Source organism: Spermophilus citellus, assembly GCF_964194105.1.
Source record: "Spermophilus citellus genome assembly, chromosome: 3".
Classification (NCBI taxonomy): Eukaryota; Metazoa; Chordata; class Mammalia; order Rodentia; family Sciuridae; genus Spermophilus; species Spermophilus citellus.
The window spans coordinates 208,396,445-208,416,545 of NC_138184.1; the positions used below are offsets into that span (position 1 = coordinate 208,396,445).

The following is a 20,101-nucleotide window of genomic DNA, read 5'->3' on the forward strand; positions in this document are numbered from 1 at the left end:
TCTATCTGAAGTGTGAGGAGTAAAGATTTGTTCCCATGATGTAGGCTCCCTATTTACCTCTCTTATTGTTTCTTTTGCTGAGAAAAAACTTTTTAGTTTGAGTAAGTCCCATTTGTTGATTCTAGATATTAACTCTTGTGCTATGGGTGTCCTATTGAGGAATTTGGAGCCCGACCCCACAGTATGTAGATCGTAGCCAACTTTTTCTTCTATCAGATGCCGTGTGTCTGATTTGATATCAAGCTCCTTGATCCATTTTGAGTTAACTTTTGTGCATGGCGAGAGAAAGGGATTCGGTTTCATTTTGTTGCATATGGATTTCCAGTTTTCCCAACACCATTTGTTGAAGATGCTATCCTTCCTCCATTGCATGCTTTTAGCCCCTTTATCAAATATAAGAAAGTTGTAGTTTTGTGGGTTGGTCTCTGTGTCCTCTATTCTGTACCATTGGTCCACCCGCCTGTTTTGGTACCAGTACCATGCTGTTTTTGTTACTATTGCTCTGTAGTATAGTTTGAAGTCTGGTATCGCTATACCACCTGATTCACACTTCCTGCTTAGCATTGTTTTTGCTATTCTGGGTCTTTTGTTTTTCCATATGAATTTCATGATTGCTTTATCTATTTCTACAAGAAATGCCGTTGGGATTTTGATTGGCATTGCATTAAACCTATAGAGAACTTTTGGTAATATCGCCATTTTGATGATGTTAGTTCTGCCTATCCATGAACAGGGTATATTTTTCCATCTTCTAAGATCTTCTTCAATTTCTCTTTTTAGGGTTCTGTAGTTTTCATTGTATAAGTCTTTCACCTCTTTTGTTAGGTTGATTCCCAAGTATTTTATTATTTTTGAGGATATTGTGAATGGAGTGGTTGACCTCATTTCCATTTCAGAGGATTTGTCGCTGATATACAGGAATGCCTTTGATTTATGCGTGTTGATTTTATATCCTGCCACTTTGCTGAATTCATTTATTAGCTCTAATAGTTTCTTTGTAGACCCTTTTGGGTCTGCTAGGTATAGAATCATGTCATCTGCAAATAGTGATAATTTAAGTTCTTCTTTTCCTATTTTTATGCCTTTAATTTCTTTCGTCTGTCTAATTGCTCTGGCCAGTGTTTCAAGAACTATGTTGAACAGAAGTGGTGAGAGAGGGCATCCCTGTCTTGTTCCAGATTTTAGAGGGAATGCCTTCAATTTTTCTCCATTCAGAATGATGCTAGCCTGAGGCTTAGCATAGATTGCTTTTACAATGTTGAGGTATGTTCCTGTTATCCCTAGTTTTTCGAGAGTTTTGAACATAAAGGGATGCTGTACTTTGTCGAATGCTTTTTCCGCATCTATCGAGATGATCATATGGTTCTTATTTTTAAGTCTATTGATGTGGTGAATAACATTTATTGATTTCCGTATATTGAACCAGCCTTGCATCCCAGGGATGAATCCTACTTGATCATGGTGCACAATTTTTTTTGATATGTTTTTGTATCCGATTCGCCAGAATTTTATTGAGGATTTTTGCATCTAGGTTAGAGATATAGGTCTGTAGTTTTCTTTCTTTGAAGTGACTTTGTCTGGTTTAGGAATCAGGGTGATGTTGGCCTCGTAGAATGAATTTGGAAGTTCTCCCTCTTTTTCTATTTCCTGAAATAGCTTGAAAAGTATTGGTATTAGTTCCTCTTTAAAGGTTTTGTAAAACTCTGCTGTATACCCATCCGGTCCTGGGCTTTTCTTAGTTGGTAATCTTTTGATGGTTTCTTCTATTTCCTCAATTGATATTGGTCTGTTTAGGTTGTCTATATCCTCCTGACTCAATCTGGGCAGATCATATGACTTAAGAAATTTATCGATGCCTTCACTATCTTCTATTTTATTGGAGTATAAGGATTCAAAATAATTTCTGATTATCTTCTGTATTTCTGTATTTCAAGTAATGTTTAACAATAAAAAGGCACATGTTCTGATGACCAGTGGCTTAGGTTTGGCAAAATTTGGGAAAGGTCCCAAGGCCCTTCTGATCATTTTCTAATTTAGTGTTTTGTGTGATTGCTATAATACTAAGAAAGCAACAGCAAAATCTTATGAAGGTAAAAGAACAGAGAGGAAATGAAACCCATCATGAAAACGTCTTAACATAATAAGCTTAAATATGTTTCATAATTAATGTATTTGTATTTTGTTTATAAAGTGTTTGAACATATTCAAAATAATCAGCCCTAGTAAGTTAGTAAATGTCATTTAAATGTTTAAAGCAACTGTATAATTATTAGAAAAAAATTACCTTAAAAATTAATAGGTATGCTTAATAAATTCAAATTACAACATAAATAGTGTGCACATTCCTTTCTCCACATAAAAATCTCTTTTATGTTAAAGAACCAAACTAGGAATGGTGTAATTAAGAAGTTATATCTGAGACTTACTTAGGAGAAAGAATGAATAGGATACAATGGGTGACGATAGAAAAGGGTGGCTAAAAATGACTTCTGGATTTAGGGCAAATGGATGGAGAGGTCAGTGCCATTTACTGAGCTGGGCAAAGCTTTGGGTATATGAGAAGAGTTCAACTTTGTGTAAGTTGAGTTCCAGGTACCTATAATAATAAGTGAAATATTTAGAGAATACTTGAAAATATGAATCAAGTTCAAAAGACAGATCTAGATAGGAATTAGAGGTCTTCAAGGTAGTAAAATTGTGAATGGGATCAAGAAAGCAATGTGTATAATTACAAGAGTTACAAGTTATGAACAGAGCACTGGGCAGACCCTATAAACTTAAACTCAGTGCACTGGGCAAGGATGGACTTCAGTCCTCACAGGGCTGAGCTATGCTATACAGTGATACAATTTAGGCCAACAGTAGGAAATCTTTGTCATATGTTAACTTCATTTAGAAAGTGTCATCAGAGGTAGATAACAATCCGTAGTCACTTTCAATTTATTTTATCCTCTTAGTAGTCATTCATGGAATATTCCTAGCCATTAGTGATCCTGGAATTAGCATGAGCTGTCTTCCTAAAATAAAAAATATACCTACACTGCACTGTTCTGTGGTCAAGGAATGACAAATACAGATGAACGGTTCTGCTTTGTAAACATGGGTCTGAAAAATTTTGTTCTGGGCTGGGGATGTGGCTCAAGCAGTAGCGCGCTCGCCTGGCATGCGTGCGGCCCGGGTTCGATCCTCAGCACCACATACCAACAAAGATGTTGTGTCCGCGGAGAACTAAAAAATAAATATTAAAAATTCTCTCTCTCTTTCTCTCTCCTCTCTCACTCTCTCTTTAAAAAAAAAAAAAGAAAAATTTTGTTCTGCTCTTAGTGAGATTCCCCACCAGAGGGCTCTGCTGTTGAAGCAATTTACTTAGCAGAAACATGTCTGCATAAACAACAAAATATTTCAAAATCCTAGCTGATACTGTATGTTTGGCTTATTATAAAGCACTCTGTGCACACATCAGTGGTTCCTGATTTCAGGGAGACTATGTCCTGCCATGGCCCTTACACAAAGGGGAGAGAAGACTAGGACCTGCCTTTCCACACTCTGTTGTGACACCACTCTTATTTGGGGTTCCGTGAGCCTCCTGTAACAACCAAAATGTATTTACCTCTAAAGAAGCTTTGGTAGAACGTGGAGCTACACAGTATATGGGAAAAGCAGAGTTTGGAATCAGATAAAATCATAGTTATGGTTCTCTTTAGTTTGTCTTAGGATCTCTGATTCTTAGTTTCCTCAATTAAAAAAGCTCAGTTGACGATATCTACATCCTAGGCCATATGAAGATTAAATGGGATAATGTATACACATTATGCACTTAATAAGTAGTAAAATAAATGAATACAGGGGTTGGGGCTGTGGCTCATTGGTAGAGCGCCTGCCTGGCACATATGAGGCACTGGGTTCAATCCTCAGCACCACATAATTAATAAAGAAAGAAAGAAAGAAATTGTCCATCTACGACAACAAAAAAAACCTTAAAAACAGCATACTACAGGAACACAGCCACATTAATGTTTATAGCAGCCCAATTCACAATAGCTAAACTGTGGAGCCAACCTAGATGTCCTTCAGTGGATGAATGGGTAAAAAAAATGTGGCATTTATATACAATGGACTATTACTCAGCATTAAAAAAGAACATAATCATGATATTTGCAGGTAAATGGATGGCGCTGGAGAAGATAATGCTAAGTGAAGTCAGCCAATCCCAAAAAATCAAATACCAAATGTTTTCTCTGATATAAGGGGGGGTGACTCATAGTAGGGTAGGGAGGGAAAGCATGGGAAGATTAAATTAATTCTAGATAGGGAAGAGGGGTGGGAGGGAAAGGGAGGGGAAAGGGGATTAGCAAGGATGGGTGGAATATGATGGACATCATTATACAAAGTACACTTATGAAGACTTGAATTGGGTGTCAACATACCTTATATACAGAGATATGAAAAATTGTGGTATATATGTGTATTAAGAATTATAATGCAAAAAAAAGTACATGTATAATGGCATAAATTGACATGAACATACTTTATATACAGAGATATGAAAAATTGTGCTCTATATGTGTAATAAGGGTTATAATGCATTCCACTGTTGTCATGTATTTAAAAAAATTAAAAATTAAAAACAAATGAATGCAAGTTCTTGAAAAGCACAAATAGAAGAAAAAGAAAGATTAGGTTTCTTTCTTTCTCTCTCTCTCTCACACACACACACACACACACACAAACACACAAAAGGACAACACTAGAAATGCAATGACCCAGAAGATATAATAAATGAGAATTCTCAGAAATAAGTACCTGGAGAGGGGCTGTCTGGCCAAAAACAGAACTTCTCATGGGCAGTATACAAGGATTTCTTCAGCTCAGCACATCGTTCCTTATCTGAAATCCACACAGGTAGCAATGCCTTAAAAAAACACTGTATAGATTCAAAAACCAAAAGCCTTAAAGAGTACAAATACAACTACAAATAGAAACAACTAAGATAATTTAAAAATACACAAAAATAATAGAAATATTTCATCTTAACATTTTCCATGAAAAAGCTCTAAACTATTATCCTAAAATCAACAAATAAGATATATCACTTAACTTACAAGGCTGGGCGTTCCAAAGTGTGAGACTTCAGAAAGTACTTTGTATAAAAGTATAAATTTTCAAATCAAAAAGTAAACAGACTGCCATCAGCTACCTAGAATACATGAATTCAAGATTCAAGTCCACTCTAGGGTAGCTTAATTTTTTAAAAAAGTAATGAATGAAGCTAACAATTAGGGTGAAGGCAACTGCAAATTCACCTTATTATATATGGTGAAATATATTCTTTGCTCAAAGTGACCCCCCCTCCAGACACACCCAGAGAAAAGCTAGTGTATCTTTAAAAGTAGAGGAAAACATAATCCGTGTTTTATACTTACATCTGTCAAAATCAAAAGCTGGCTGTAAACTGGCACAGAGAAAAGCTTGACAGCTGGAACACTTGAGCATATCACACTCAACTGTGACCCAACCATATTTTGCACAGACGAGTGGAGACAGCTCAGGGGGTTTCCCTGCCCATTTCAAAGAGTATTCATGTTAAGAAAAACAACACTGCAAGTATATTAACATGAATAAATCAGAAGTAAAACCCATTCTTAATTCATATAAGAATAAACACATCAAATTAAGGAGAAAAGCAGTAATACAAATGGTAAAGACCATTTTTAAAGCAGATACATGCTTTGCAGAATGAAGGTCATCTGAGTAATAAACAAAGGAGGGAAAAAGTTCCTAATTTTTTCTGTAGGAAGCTTCTGTATTTTATATGATTCAAAGGTTTTATAGCTTACCTATAGTCCTAACTACTTAGGAGGCTGAGACTGTCCTAGGCAACAAACATAGCCAAGATCATATCTTAAAAAAAAAAAAAAAAAAGGTTTCTTTTATTATTGGTTGTGGGGTGTAATATAGAAGCCATTCATTTTCATTTTATCTGAAATATTGGATACTTAAAAACACTAGTGAAAGCAAAGACCTGTTTATGCAATAAGGAATGAACAAAGTCAAAAAGGCAGAAATATCTTCTGCAACTTGTCTATGTCTTCCAATTGTAGCACATCCACCTTTACTTTCCAAAGAATAAAAGTGGTAAAATAATAATAGTTATTATTATTATTATCCCCCCCAAATTTAATTGTTATATATTGTGTGAGCATATATGATTTGAGGGTTATCAAGTCCATTTTATTCAGAGTACATGTGTTAAACAGCCAAGCATATGTTAAGTCCTTAAACATTTATTGATCCGTATTATTCAACACTCACTTTTATAGATCCTTTCTAGACAGTCCTTATTTTATTCTATTTTATTTATTTTTTGTGGTGCTAGGAATTGAACCCAGGGCCTTATACATGCAAGGCAGGCACTCTACCAACTAAGCTATATCGCCAACCTTGACAGCCCTTATTTTATAAAGCACCAGGAAAAAATAAATAAATAAATGATAAAACATAAAATGTGAGGCAGGAAAGTTCTATAGTTTTATAAGAATTTTCCCCCCCTCAGATAGGGTCTTGCTACGTTACCAACACTGGTCTTGAACTTTTTCTTCTTCTTCTTCTTCTTCTTTTTTTTTTTGGTGCAGGGGATTGAACCCAGAGGCACCTTACCACTGAGTTATAACCCCAGCCCTTTTTAATTTGTTATTAGCGGGGGTCTAAGTTGCTGAGACTGACTTTGAACTTATGATTCTCTTGCCTCAGCCTCCAAAAAAACTGGGATCACAGGCATGTACCACAGTGTTCAGCCTCTTCTTACTTCAGTTTTCTTAGTAGCTGGTATTATGGGCATGCACCACCATGCCTAGCATGATATGGACATTTGAAAACATTTTAATATCAGCAAAAGAATAAATGAAGGCTAGAAAAACAGAATTTAAATATAAATATTAAAGGAACTGGGATTATCCTAGTTATAGAATCATTTAACTTGATTAACTGATTATTATATCGAAAATGGTGATCAAGGACTGGGTTTGTAGCTCAGTGGTAAAATGCTTGCCTAGCATAAGTGAGGCCCTGGGTTTGATTCTCAGCACCACGTAAAAACAAAATAAAATAAAAAAAGTTAAAAATTATTTAAAAAAAGAAGAAAATGGTAATCAATTTATAGTCTATGAGAAGAAAAAAGAAATAGATCTAAGTACTGCATCAAAATCAGAATTGAATGCAATAAACAACTATAAAAAATGATTTAAAATACCTTCCCTTTCCTGAGCAATTTCATCTTAAAACAACAGGTGAGAAATAAGGAAGATGTGTGAGCCAGGATGTAAAGAGGCAGCTCAGTACCAGGTAGCTGAACCCAACTGGGATGAAAAGGGTGTCCATAAAGATGGATGGCCCATGTCAAGATGCTGAAACCAAGCACCAAGAGAGAGAATTCATTGTGTAGCTAGGATGAGGCAGGAAGATTCATTCCAATTTTGACCCAACTCTCAACAATTTAGCAAGACCATATCTCAAAATTTTTAAAAAGGGCTGGAGATGTAGATCAGTGGTAAAGCACTCCTGGCTTTGATCTCTAGTATCACCAAAAATAATAGCAAAAAAATGTTGTTTTCAGTGGTAGAATGTTTGGCTAGCATGTGCAAAGCTCTGGATTTGATTCTCAGCACTACAGGAAAAAAAATTTTTAATTATTTCTTATCCCAGAAAGCAATAAGGAGATCAAACAATTACAGAGGACACACAAAAGCCATTCTGAAGGGGATTCTGCTGACTAAACACAAGACAATTAGAGCATCAAAATATATACTGATTGTTATATATATATAAAACCTACTGAGTAAAAAAAAGAAACCATGAGTCCAAATAAAAAGTTTGATGAGGAATGGGTATTTATATAATTTCAGAGAACCTCCCCGTGAAAAATAAAAAAAAATCAAATAAACCTGGGGTGTAAGGATTACATGGTAGTAACTTAATGTCAATTTCCTGCTTTTGATTGTTACATTCTGGTTATGTAGGAAAAAGTCCTTGTTTGTAGGAATTATTTGGGAGTAAATGAGGCATCACTTTAAGAAATTATTTGCAAACAACTAGAAAAAAAAAATTTTTTTTTGGTACCATGGATTGAACTCAGGGGAACTCAACCACTGAGCCACATCCCCAGACCTTTTTTGTATTTTATTTAGAGACAGGGTCTCACTGAGTTGCTAAGCACCTTGCTGTTGCATTTTAAATTTTTAGTTGTAGATGGACACAATATCTTTATTTTATTCATTTATTTCTATGTGGTGTTGAGGATTGAACTCAGCCTCACAAGTGCTAGGGAAGAGCTGTACCACTGAGCTACAACCCCAGCCCCTGAGGCTGGCTTTGAACTCTCGATCCTTCTGTCCCAGCCTCCCCCACCACTGGGATTACAGATGTGTGCCACCATGCCTGGCACAAAAAATTGTTTTTTTAAAAATATTCTTTATGGGCTGGGGATGTGGCTCAAATGGTAGCGTGCTCGCCTGGCATGCGTGCGGCCCGGGTTCGATCCTCAGCACCACATACAAACAAAGATGTTGTGTCCGCCAAAAACTAAAAAATAAATATTAAAAAATATATATATATTCTTCTTTTTTTTTTTTTAAGAGAGAGTGAGAGAGGAGAGAGAGTGAGAGAGAATTCTTAATATTTATTTTTTAGTTCTCGGTGGACACAACATCTTTGTTGATATGTGGTGCTGAGGATCGAACCCGGGCCGCACGCATGCCAGGCGAGCATGCTACCATTTGAGCCACATCCCCAGCCCCAAAAATATATATATTCTTTATAACCTCTGCAAACTTTTTCTAAGTCTGTATAGTCAGCCCCTAGTATTCTCAAGGTCTATATCCATATAGAATCAAAAACATTCTTTTTTAACCAGGTGCAGTGGCATATGCCTGTAATCCCAGGGGCTAGGAGACTGAGGTAGAAGGATGGCAAAAGTGAGGCGCTAAGCAACTCAGCGAGACCTTGTCTCTAAATAGAATACAAAAATAGGGCTCAGTGGTTGAGTGCTCCTGAGTTCAATCCCTGGTATTAAAAAAAAAAAAAAAAAATCTTTTTTACAAACATGGCATCTAAACTGAGCACACTAGCTCATGCTTATAATCCCAGTGACTCAGGAGACTGAGGCAGGAGGATCATAAGTTTGAGGCCAGCCTCAACAACTCAGTAAGACCCTGTCTCAAAATAAAAAATGAAAAAGGGGGTGGGGGATATAGCTCAGCAGCAGAGCGCTTACCTGGCATATGTGAGGCACTGGGTTCTATCCTCAGCACCACATAATAAATAAATCAAATAAATAAAGATATTGTGTCCATATTTAAAAAAAACTTTAAAGCCTGGGAATGTCGCTCAGTGGTTAAGTGCCCCTGGGTTTAACACCCAGTACATACATACATACATACATACATAAATAAATAAATAAATGGCATTTGAACCAGGTGAAGTGGTAAATGCCTGTAATCTCAGCTACTTGGCAGGGTGAGGCAGGAAGATTTCAAGTTTGATGCCAGCCTCGGCAACTTAGTGAGAATCTGTCTCAATTTAAAAGGGAGTTGAGGATGTAGCTCAATGGTAAAGTGCCCCTAGGTTCAATCCCCAGTACTAAAAAAAAAAAAAAAAGAAAAGGCATTTCTATTGAACATGTACAACCCTTTCTCTAGTCATTATTCTCTACCCAATAAAGTATAACAATTATTTTACATAGTACTTAGATGACTTAAAGTTGCATAGGTTATATGCAAATACTGTGCCATTTTATTAGGATTTTAAGCTTCACTGAATTTTGGTATCCAAGGGGGCCATGGAACCAATCCCCCACAGAAACTTAGAGACAAAATTAACTATTTTAAAACTATAAAAATAAAAATTCTAAAAAATAGCAGCTGGGCCTTTTGGTCCTTGCATATGGGGTGACAAAGTCATCAAAAAAGGAGTACTTGGAGTGGACCACCATTTCTTCCACCTTCTGTCTATGATTCCTGCAGAGTTACCACCAGTTAATAGAGACAGAGCATCCATTTCTTAGATGAGTTTACAAAAATGAGTATAGCTTCCATTTTGCTCCCCTGCTTACTCATTCTGATGGAAACCAGCTGCCAAGTCATGAACTGTTCCTACTGAGAGGACTGCACAGCAAGAAATCAAGAGGTCGTCTCTGGTTGACAGGCAGCACAAAACTGAAGGCTTGGTCCTATAGCCACGAGAATATGAACCCTGCTAACGATCATGAGAAAGGGTAGAAGTGGATCGTTTCCTAGCTTAGCTTTGAGATGACTATACTCAGGTGACCTTGATTGCACTCTCAGTAAGAAACTGAGCCAGAGACTCAACTAAGTCTTGCCTAGATTCTGAATCCACAAAAGTTGTGAGATAATGTTTGTTGTTTTAAGCCACTGGTTGTAGATGGACACAATACCTTTATTTATTTATTTTGCTATGGTGCTAAGGATTGAACCCAGTGCCTTACATGTGCTAAGCAAGCGCTCCACCACTGAGCCACAACCTCAGCCCAAAGCCACTAAGTTTTAAAGCAATTTTTTATGTAACAACAGAGGACTAACACACAAAGGAAAATCTAGAAAGAGATAATGGAGTAGGACAGTCTTTAAGAAATTAAACTATAAGGGCTGGGGTTGTGGCTCAGCGGTAGAGCGCTCACTTAGCATGTGCGAGCCCCTGAGTTTGATCCTCAGCAACACCTAAAAATAAATAAATAAAATAAAGGTATAGTGTCCAACTACAACTGAAAAATAAATATTTTTAAAAAATTAAACTATAGTCTTGGCTCTGCCATTTGCTAGAAGGCTGTTTTGGGCAAGTCATATAACCTATTGTTATGACTGCTTCCTCCTTTGTAAAATGTATAATAATCGTAATCATAATACTTATTTTCAAAGGCTTAAGATGAAGAGCAAATGTAGTAATTTATAGAAAACACACTATAGAAGTATTAGTTATTATTCTTCCTTTTCTCAGGTCTTTAATTTTTCTTCTGTAAAAAGAAGAGGTCAGATAATCTCAAATATTCCTTTTGATTGATAACATATTATGATGTTAATTTTCCTATAAAAGTTCTTACCAAGTTAAAATATCAGAGTAAGTGATGTAATGGCCTGAAGGAATAAAAATTTCAGGAACAGGTAGAAAGCACAACTTACATGTACTGAAAAAGGATATAGAAAATGTTTCTACTCTGCTAAAGAAGGCTTCTTTGCTTGTAGATTCCAATGGAAGTTGTTCTGCTTGGGGTGATCCATTAACTGACTGGAATGTGGCAGATGTATCCCTCCTAAAACAAAGTGATAGAATTGTTGGTAATCTTTTCATGGTACCACTCTACTTAAATGTTTTCTATCTAGCTTCTCTGCAAATCACCATCAATCATTCCAACACTGGATTTTTTTAATATTTATTTTTTTAGTTTTAGGTGGACAAAATATCTTTATTTTATTTTTATGTGGTATTGAGGATAGAACCCAGTGCTTCATGCATATTAGGCAAGTACTCTACCACTCAGCCACAATCCCAGCCCCGCCCAACACTGGATTTTAAGCTTTCAAAAAAAAAAATCATTTCAGAAATGTTATTCCTCTGCTTACTATTTTTCAAGCCTGCATTTTCAGTAGCTGGGGAGGCTGAAGCAGCAGGATTGCAAGTTCAAAGTCAGCCTCAGCAACATAGTCTCAAAATAAAAAAATAAACAGGGAGAGGAGAGGACATGGAGGTAGGAATGATAATAGAATGAATGGGACATTAATACCCTATGTGCGTACATGATCACATAACCTATGTAACTCTACATCATGTACAACCAAATAAATGAGAATTTATACTCTATCTATGTATGATGTGTCAAAATGCATTGTCATGTATAACTAATTAGAACAAATAAATATATATACTAAATAAATAAATATGTTTGGGGATATAGCTCAGTGGTTAAGCACCCCTGGGTTCAATTCCTGGTGTCAAAATTTTTTTTTCAAAAATTCTTTACAGTTTAGCCATATCTAATTTTCAGTCAATTTCTACCTCTACAGTACTCTGCTAATACCAACAAGCTATTCTCCTAGCTCACTCACTGTTCTCCAACAGTACCTGACACAATTTTAGTAATCACAAAATAAGAAATGAAGTCCTCAGGTATTCACCATACAATCTGAATGCAATGTTATAATAGGAGAAAAAGTAACTCTGATATTGCTATCTGAATAGACTCTTTTGAAGATGGCTCCATTCCAAAAATAACCAATTAAACAATTCAAATCAAAGTAAGGATCTTTAAGAGACTTCATGAAAAAATTTTACAGAGAGGGGGAAAAAAAAAAGCCAGGCAATGTTCATTTTCAATGAAAGCCATTTCAAGGGTGCCTGGGAGTAGAGGTCCGTGTTGGAATTGCTGAGACAAGTATCATTTTAATAAAAATTGGGTTACACTAACAATCACAGCTTCAAAGAAGCAATTTTTTTCTAATCTTCCTCAAAGATTCCGAGCCCCTCTCGGAAAAAATTCAAAACATCCATAAAGTTGGGAATAAAACGGCACTGAGTTCACTAACCTTTGAGATTCAACATTTTCTTCAGTTATGAGGGAAGAACAAAACAACAACAAAAACGCGCAGTATAAGCAGTACTTACAAATCTGACACCAAGAGCAATAACTATTGTCACCAATGAAAACAATTTTCTCACATTATGGTTGTTGGCTATAATTCGAAATACAGCTGATGTTCTTTACTATTTCAGAACCGTTTGATAGTAGACATACTTACAGATAACATTTAACTCTAATAAAAAAAACGCACGTTATGCATAACAATTTCTTTTTTTTTTAAAGAAAGGAAGACTTTTTTTTTTAAAGAGAGAGAGAGAATTTTTAATATTTATTTTTTAGTTCTCGGCGGACACAACATCTTTGTTGGTATGTGGTGCTGAGGATCGAACCCGGGCCACACGCATGCCAGGCGAGCGCGCTACCGCTGGAGCCACATCCCCAGCCCATAACAATTTCTTTTACTGTCTTGATAACTACATTCCAATATAACGGGTTTCATTTATAATCCCCTATTTGCTTTAAGCACTTTAAAAACATATCTCCATACTGTCAAACGGCCTACGACACACACACACACACACACACACAAAATACTAAGAACCCCAACTAAAAGAAGTTTGTGAGCTTAACTAACGGTTCTCTTCATATTTCCTTCCAAAAACAATTTATGGCAAAATTCCTCCCGTGGTGCGAAATCAGGTACATCCTGAGAAGATCTAAGTCGACGTATCCCAGCCGTCTCAGTCTCCTTCTGGTCCCAATAACTGTTCATCCCTACTGACCAAGTCGCCAATCGAGGGGACCCCAATACCATCCGCCCCTGCTCCGTGGCTATCTTCCCCAAGCCATCTCCATTCTCCCAGTGCCTGAGCCAGGTTTGACTTTAGAACTCACGCTTCTGCGCTTCCCTCTTCTGGGGCAATCCCCTCATCTATCAGCTGCCGGACTTTCTGAGGGGTCCCCTCTGGGGAACGGACTACTGTACCCCAGTTTTTTTCAACCCCTGAAGCAAACGCCTGCTCCTCACTGGACGCCGCCATGTTGGTCCGTTGCAAAGTTGCTTCCCCGCGGGTTTGAAGGCTCAGGAACTTCCGTTCTGAGGGGTTAAGATCCGCGTCTTGAAGCAATCTCGCACGCAAGTCTAATCGCAGGACCCGCCCCTTCCTGGTGCTTTTAGGAAGAGGATTTAAGGATGGTCGCATTGTTTAAGACCAAACTTAGGTTGATCGGTTCCTTTTTTAATCAGAATATTTAGGTTGGTAAAGAATCTTTAGAGCTTTCAGCGGGGACAAGGGACTCAATGTACCGTATTTCACCGAATAATCATCGCAGATTATATGCCTTTTTTTTTTTAAGCAAAAAAGCGGGGTACGAGAATTATATGAAGGTTTTTTTTTTTTTTTTTTTTTTTTTAGGAAAAAAATTGTGCTGATATTATTTTAAAATCATTTATTGCGGGCTGGGGTTGTGACTCAGCGGTAGAGCCCTTGCCTAGCATACAAGAGGCCCTGGGTTTGATCCTCAGCACCACATAAAAATAAACAAAGAAAATAAAGATATTGTGTCCAACTACAACTAAAAAATAAAATATAAAAAATAAAATAAATCGTTTATTGGGCAGGCGTGGTGACGCACTCTGTAATCCCAGCAGCTCCAGAGGCTGAGGCAGGTGGATCACGAGTTCAAAGCTACCATCAGCAACTTAGTGAGGCCCTAAACAACTCAGCAAGACCCTGTCTAAATAAAACACACAAAAAAAGGGCTGGGAATGTGGCTCAATGGTTAAGTGCCCCTGGGTTCAATACCCGGTACAAAAATAATAATAATAATAATTTATTACAGGGCTAGGGGTGTAACAGTGGTGGTGTGTTTGCCTAGCATGTGCAAGGAAGGCCCTAGCTTCAGTCTCTTGTACCACAAAAACAAAGTAAAAATAATAAAACATCACTTATTATTAAACTGTCTTTAGAGCAGGATTAGGATGCACAGAATACTTGTGAATATACATTAAACTGAATAGTCCAAATCGATGCGCATCATTTCTTCCTAACAGTTTAGTAATTTATTTATTTATTTATTTATTTATTTTTGTACCTGCGATTGAACTCAGGGGCACTTTAACACATCCCAGGCCCCATTTTGTATTTTATTTAGAGACGGGGATTCACTGAGTTACTTAGCACCTCGCTTTTGCTGAGGCTGCCTTTGAACTTGTGATCCTCTTGCCTCAGCCTCCTGAGCCATTGTGATCATAGGTGTGCGCCACCACTCCCGGATAGTGAATATTTTTCTGGTTTGGAAAAGAAAAGAAAAAGGTTAACACATTAGTTGTTATTGATTTGTATTATAGTTGAAATATTACAATTGAGAAAACTTACTAGTGTTGCAAAATATGAATTTACAAAACTTAATCTGTCTCTGAAGATTCTGCAGGGCTACAATTTTTCACTGTAATCAGCAAGCAATTTGGGTCATATGTTGGCCAGGCGTGGTGGCGCACTCTGATCCTAGCGGCTCCTTCGCACAGATAGATAGATTGCATCTTCGCATCAGTCTCATAACCCAGCCTCGACTCGCCTTAAACTGAGTTTTGACTCACCTAAAACTGAGTTTTAAGAATGTTGTTTTTGCGGGCTCCCTCTTGCAACATTTCGTGCAATACACTGCAGCCATGGTTACGCATTTTGTTGATGTATACAAACACTTCATCAATTTGTAGAAACTTGCCCCTGTTAGGACCTCGAACCTTGCATCTAGAAAGATTTGTGGTTTTCAGCTGGTCTTTTAGTTTCCGCCAGTCTCCAACCAACCTTTCTCTTTGTTTTTTATTTTTTTTAAACATCAGTGGACTTTTATTTTATTCATATATTTTTATGTGGTGCTGAGAATCCAACCCAGTGCTTCACACATGCTAGGCAAGTGCTCTTCCACTGAGCCACAACCCCAGCCCTCTAACCAACTTTTCATTCACCGATAATTCTCTGCATGCAGCTGTTTCCATGCTGTTCAGCCAACTTAATCACTTTCAGCTTGAAGCCCGCACAATAATTTTCATATTTACCCACAACCAGCAAGAAATGCTTTGCACATTGAAGTATCGCAAGAGGCAGTGAAGTTTATATCACAGGAAGATGCACCTTGAACCATACATACCCCGTCTGCTGGCAGCTTCCTGGGCGCGCTGTCCTTGCACCCAGAGCCCTCGGTTGGGTTGAGTGACAGTACCTTCGGTACAGCAGCGCTCTAAACAACCGGCGCTAGTCGGCTCTCCAGGCAATGCACGGACACAGCGCATGCGCTGAGAATTCTAGGTTGAAAGCTGGCAGCGCCGGCGCAGACAAATCCACATTCCCGTATACCACTGGTGAAGACCCTGGTGCTCCGTTTACCTTTTAAGCGGCGCGATGAACTGAATTATACCGTGCGACGATAATGCAATAAAAAGTTATCAACCATGCCGGGCGCGGTGGCGCGGGCCTGTAATCCCAGGGGCTCGGGAGGCTAAGACAGGAGAATCGAGTTCAAAGGCAGACTCAGCACAAGCGAGGTGCTAAGCAACTCAGTGAGACCCGGCCTCTAAACAAAATACAAAAAAGGGCTGGAGATGTGGCTCAGTGGTCGAGTGCCCCTGAGTTCAATCCCCGGTACAAAAAAAAAAAAAAAAAAAAAAAAAAAAAAAATTGGACTGAAAAAACTGGATGACCACGATTATGAGGTGAAATATGGTAATCTTAGAAAACACGTTGTGGGCCTACGTGGTGGCACTCACCTGTAGTCCCAGCAACTCAGGAGGCTGAGGCAGTTGGATTGCAAGTTCAATGCCAGCCTCAGCAATTTAGCAAGGCCCTGAGGCCCTGTCTCAATATAAAAAGTAAAGAGGGCTGGGGATGTGGCTCAATGGGTAAGCACTCTTGGGTTCAATCCCTGGTACAAAAAAAAAAGAAAAAAAAAGGAAAGAAAGAAATCATGTTGCGGGTGGTTATAGAAATATGTGGCATTTGACGCTATTGCACACTCCCTCCTTTGTCTAACATATTTATTGAAATATCCTGTTGACACTGCACTAAACATGGCAATGACAGTAGTGAATAGAGGTGACGTGGTGCTTAGTGGAGTTAGACACCAAACAAGTATTTTTTCTACAGTTTTTGTTATTGTCGTTGTTTGTTTGTTTTGCAGTGCAGTGCTCAGGATTGTTACCCAGGGATTCACACTAGTTCTCTATTACTGACCTATATTCCTGGACCCCTCCTACTAGGTGTTTTGTTTTTAGTACCAGGCATTGAACCCAGGGGTGCTTAACCACTGAGCCACATCCCCAGCATTTTTGGGATTTTATTTAGGAACAGGGTCTCTCTGAGTTGCTTAGGGATAAGTTGCTGAGGCTGGCTTTGAACTCAAGATTCTCCTGCCTCAGCCTCCCAAGTGGCTGGGATTACAGGCATGCGCCACTGTGCCTGGATCCTTCCTTCAGTTTAAAAATTGTGATTATAAATGCTCCAAAGAAGACCCACCTAGGGTATAAGAGGAAGACCTAATTTGGTTTGCAGTTTCTTCTGAGAGAATCAAGCTCAGAGCTGAGATAAATGAGATTGCAGAGAAGAAATTAAAACAGAATCTTCCAACACTTTAGTTTGGAAGACTGATGTGACTGAACAATGGTCAAAGAGGAAAGTGGGATTTCCTCTACTCTTCCAGCTCATTTTAATGGGCTCCTGACTCCAACAATGTTTCCCATCCTTCAAGACCTGCAACCTATTGATCTAATTATCTTTCCACTGTTCCTAACTCCAACACCACTCCTGTTTCTTCTCTCCTTAGCCATCTTAAATTCATTATTAAATATTGTCATTGCATCTTTGCAAAATATGAACATCCGCTGAGGATTAGTTCATAGACTATTAAGGAATTACTGTTGATTTTCTTGTACCTGAAAATGGTGTTGTGCTTATGTTTTTTGTTTATATGCTTGTGATACTGGGGATTGAACCCAGGGGCACTTAACCACTGAGCTACATGCCCAGCCCTGTTTTGTATTTTATTTAGAGACAGGGTCTCACTGAGTTGCTTAGGGACTCACTAAGTTGCTGAGGTTGATTTTGAATTCACAGTCCTCCTGCCTCTGCCTCCCAAGCCACTGGGATTATAGGCATGTGCCACTGCACCTGGCTTGATACATGTCTTGCTAAGTGGTTATGGTTTTTAAAAGTCTTTTGAATCATAAAGTATTTATGGGTGAACTGGTGTGATGTGTGGGATTTGCTTTGAAATTCACCGAAAGAAAGAAAGAAAGAAAACAGGAAAGAATAGATGATAAAAGATTGCAAAATGTTTTCAACAGTTGGATTTGTGTGATAGAGTTATGGGGTTCATCATATTATTCTTTCTTCTATAGAATACGTTTGACAGTATTGTAATAAAAAGCGAAATAAAATAAATCAGGTTAAAATTACATTCTCTTGAATACCCTTTCAATTTCCCTGAAGCTCTCTTGGTTTTGTTGTTATTATTTGTTAAATTCGCACTGGTGATTGAACGGGGGGGGGGGGGGTCTTGAGCATGCTCTAGGGAAGCACTCTATGCCTTTTTTTTTCTTTTTTGGTACTGGTACTGGGGATTAAACCCAGAGGTGCTTTATCACTGAGGTCCATCTTCAATTCTTTGTATTTTGGAGTTTTCCTAAGTTGCTGAGGCTGGCCTGGACTTGTGATCCTCCTGTCTCAGCCACCTGAGTCACAGGATTGCAGGTGTGCATCTCTGGGCCAGATTATCATTCCTGTTTATAGCCCCAGCACTTTTTCCCAGCCTGAAAATTTAGTAGGCCCTCAGGCTGCGTGTGTGTGTGTGTGTGTGTGTGTGTGTGTATGTGTGTGTGTGTTTGTGTGTGTGTGTGTTTGCTTTGTCTTTTTTCTATTTTGGAACTGGGGGTCAAACCTAGGGCTTTGCAAATGTGAGGCATAAGCTTTGCCACTGAGTTACATTTCAGCCTTGTGTGTGTGTTTTAATTATTACAATTATCTCCAACCACTAACCATGGTAGGAAGATTCCATGGTAGGAAGAAGTCTAGAAAATAGGTGTACAGCCCATTCTACTACAGTTTTTGGGAGTTACAGGGTGCTAGATTCCATCTTCTTGTTCCCACACAATCCCCTCAGAACATTTGTGAAGCATTCTGATTTACCTGAAACACTCCATGGGGAAGACCTGCTTGTCCTCAGACATAGCATCACCCCATTACAGATATCAAGAAAACTGCGCCTGAAGATGCTCTGTCTGACCCTTTTCTCTGCCGTTGTTGTATAAGCAGAGCTTGGGAAGTTGAGAAGTAGGGGAGAGAATTCTGTCTCTTTGTACATAATTCTCTGTATTTCTGTGCTTCAGAGAGAGTGCAGGAATCTTCAGAGCACACAGGGTGATATCTCCTCACTGTCCTTTCCTTCTTGCTCAAGGTTCCCTTCTATTTAACAAAATTTACTGAACCACAGAATCCCTGCTTCAGAATAGTTTGTAAAATAGTGGGTGGTTCATTAATCAACAAAGGTGGAGGGTGGGAGTGGTCATGGTATAGAGGGTCAGAAAAAATGCTTGATTATGGAAGTAAGACAAAAAACTCAAATAATATTCAGAGCAGGTCCAATACATACAAGGCAATGGGAGTGTGATCAGAGTTGGGAAGAAACTACCCTGGTCTAAGTTAGCACTTATTAATTGTTTACTTATTAATATGGAAAATATTTATTGAATACCTACTATGTGCCAGGTAGAGTTCTAGGTGCTGAGGACAGGCAAGGAGCTTAGATTCTAATCAGTGGTAGAATTCAAAAAGTTACAAGTGCTACAAATGGAAAAATGTGAACTTTTGGTTCATATTTTTTGTCCTCATTTCAACTCCTATGTACTCCAAAGTAATATTGGCTAGGAAAAAAACATGATACTTTGAGTAACATGGACACTAAAATTAAAAAAAGGAAAGAAAAGACAAGAAAAGGAACTGAGTTCCACCCTATCCTTTTTTACAAAAGGTGCAAGAAAGCAGCTTTAGGCAAAAAAAACCTTTTCTTGTTATCAAGTGAAGTTTAGGCTTTGTTTTTTCATTTTTGCAGTACAGGGGATTTAACTCAGAGGCACTTCCCCACTGAGCCACATCCCCATACTTTATTTATTTATTTATTTTAGCTGTCCATGGACCTTATTTTATTCATTTATTTACATGTGATGCTGAGAATTGAACCCAGCGTGTCACACATGTGAAGCAAGCACTCTACCACTCAGCCAAAACCCCAGCCCCATACTTTATTTTTTAAAAATTTTTTTAGTTGTAAATGGATCTTTAAATTAATTATTTAATTAATTTGCTTATTTATATGAGGTGCTGAGGCTCGAACCCAGGGCTTCACACATGCCAGGCAAGTGCTCTACCAGTGAGCCACAACTCCAGCCCCATACTTTATTTTTAATTTTCATTTTTAAAAATTTTGAGACAGGGTTTCACTAACTTGTCCAGCCTGGCCTCA

General features: G+C 38.1%; 1 protein-coding gene across 3 annotated transcripts in view; it reads right to left on the bottom strand.

Annotated features, from left to right (window-relative positions):
- Window positions 1-13,648, bottom strand: part of ZC3HC1 (zinc finger C3HC-type containing 1) — a 31,957-nt gene extending 18,309 nt beyond the window's left edge. For 2 of the 3 annotated variants that reach the window (XM_081284733.1, XM_081284735.1), the window contains exons 1-4: window positions 13,481-13,648; window positions 11,209-11,320; window positions 5,424-5,574; window positions 4,804-4,887 (exon numbers count right to left, since the gene is read on the bottom strand). In XM_081284733.1, the coding sequence (XP_081140859.1) occupies window positions 4,804-4,887; window positions 5,424-5,574; window positions 11,209-11,320; window positions 13,481-13,626 (493 nt within the window). In that variant the 5' untranslated portion in view covers window positions 13,627-13,648. Of the gene's footprint in view, window positions 1-4,803; window positions 4,888-5,423; window positions 5,575-11,189; window positions 11,321-13,480 lie in introns of all 3 variants that reach the window. The other variant, XM_081284734.1, reaches the window with a different exon arrangement.
- Window positions 13,649-20,101: the final 6,453 nt, after the last annotated feature.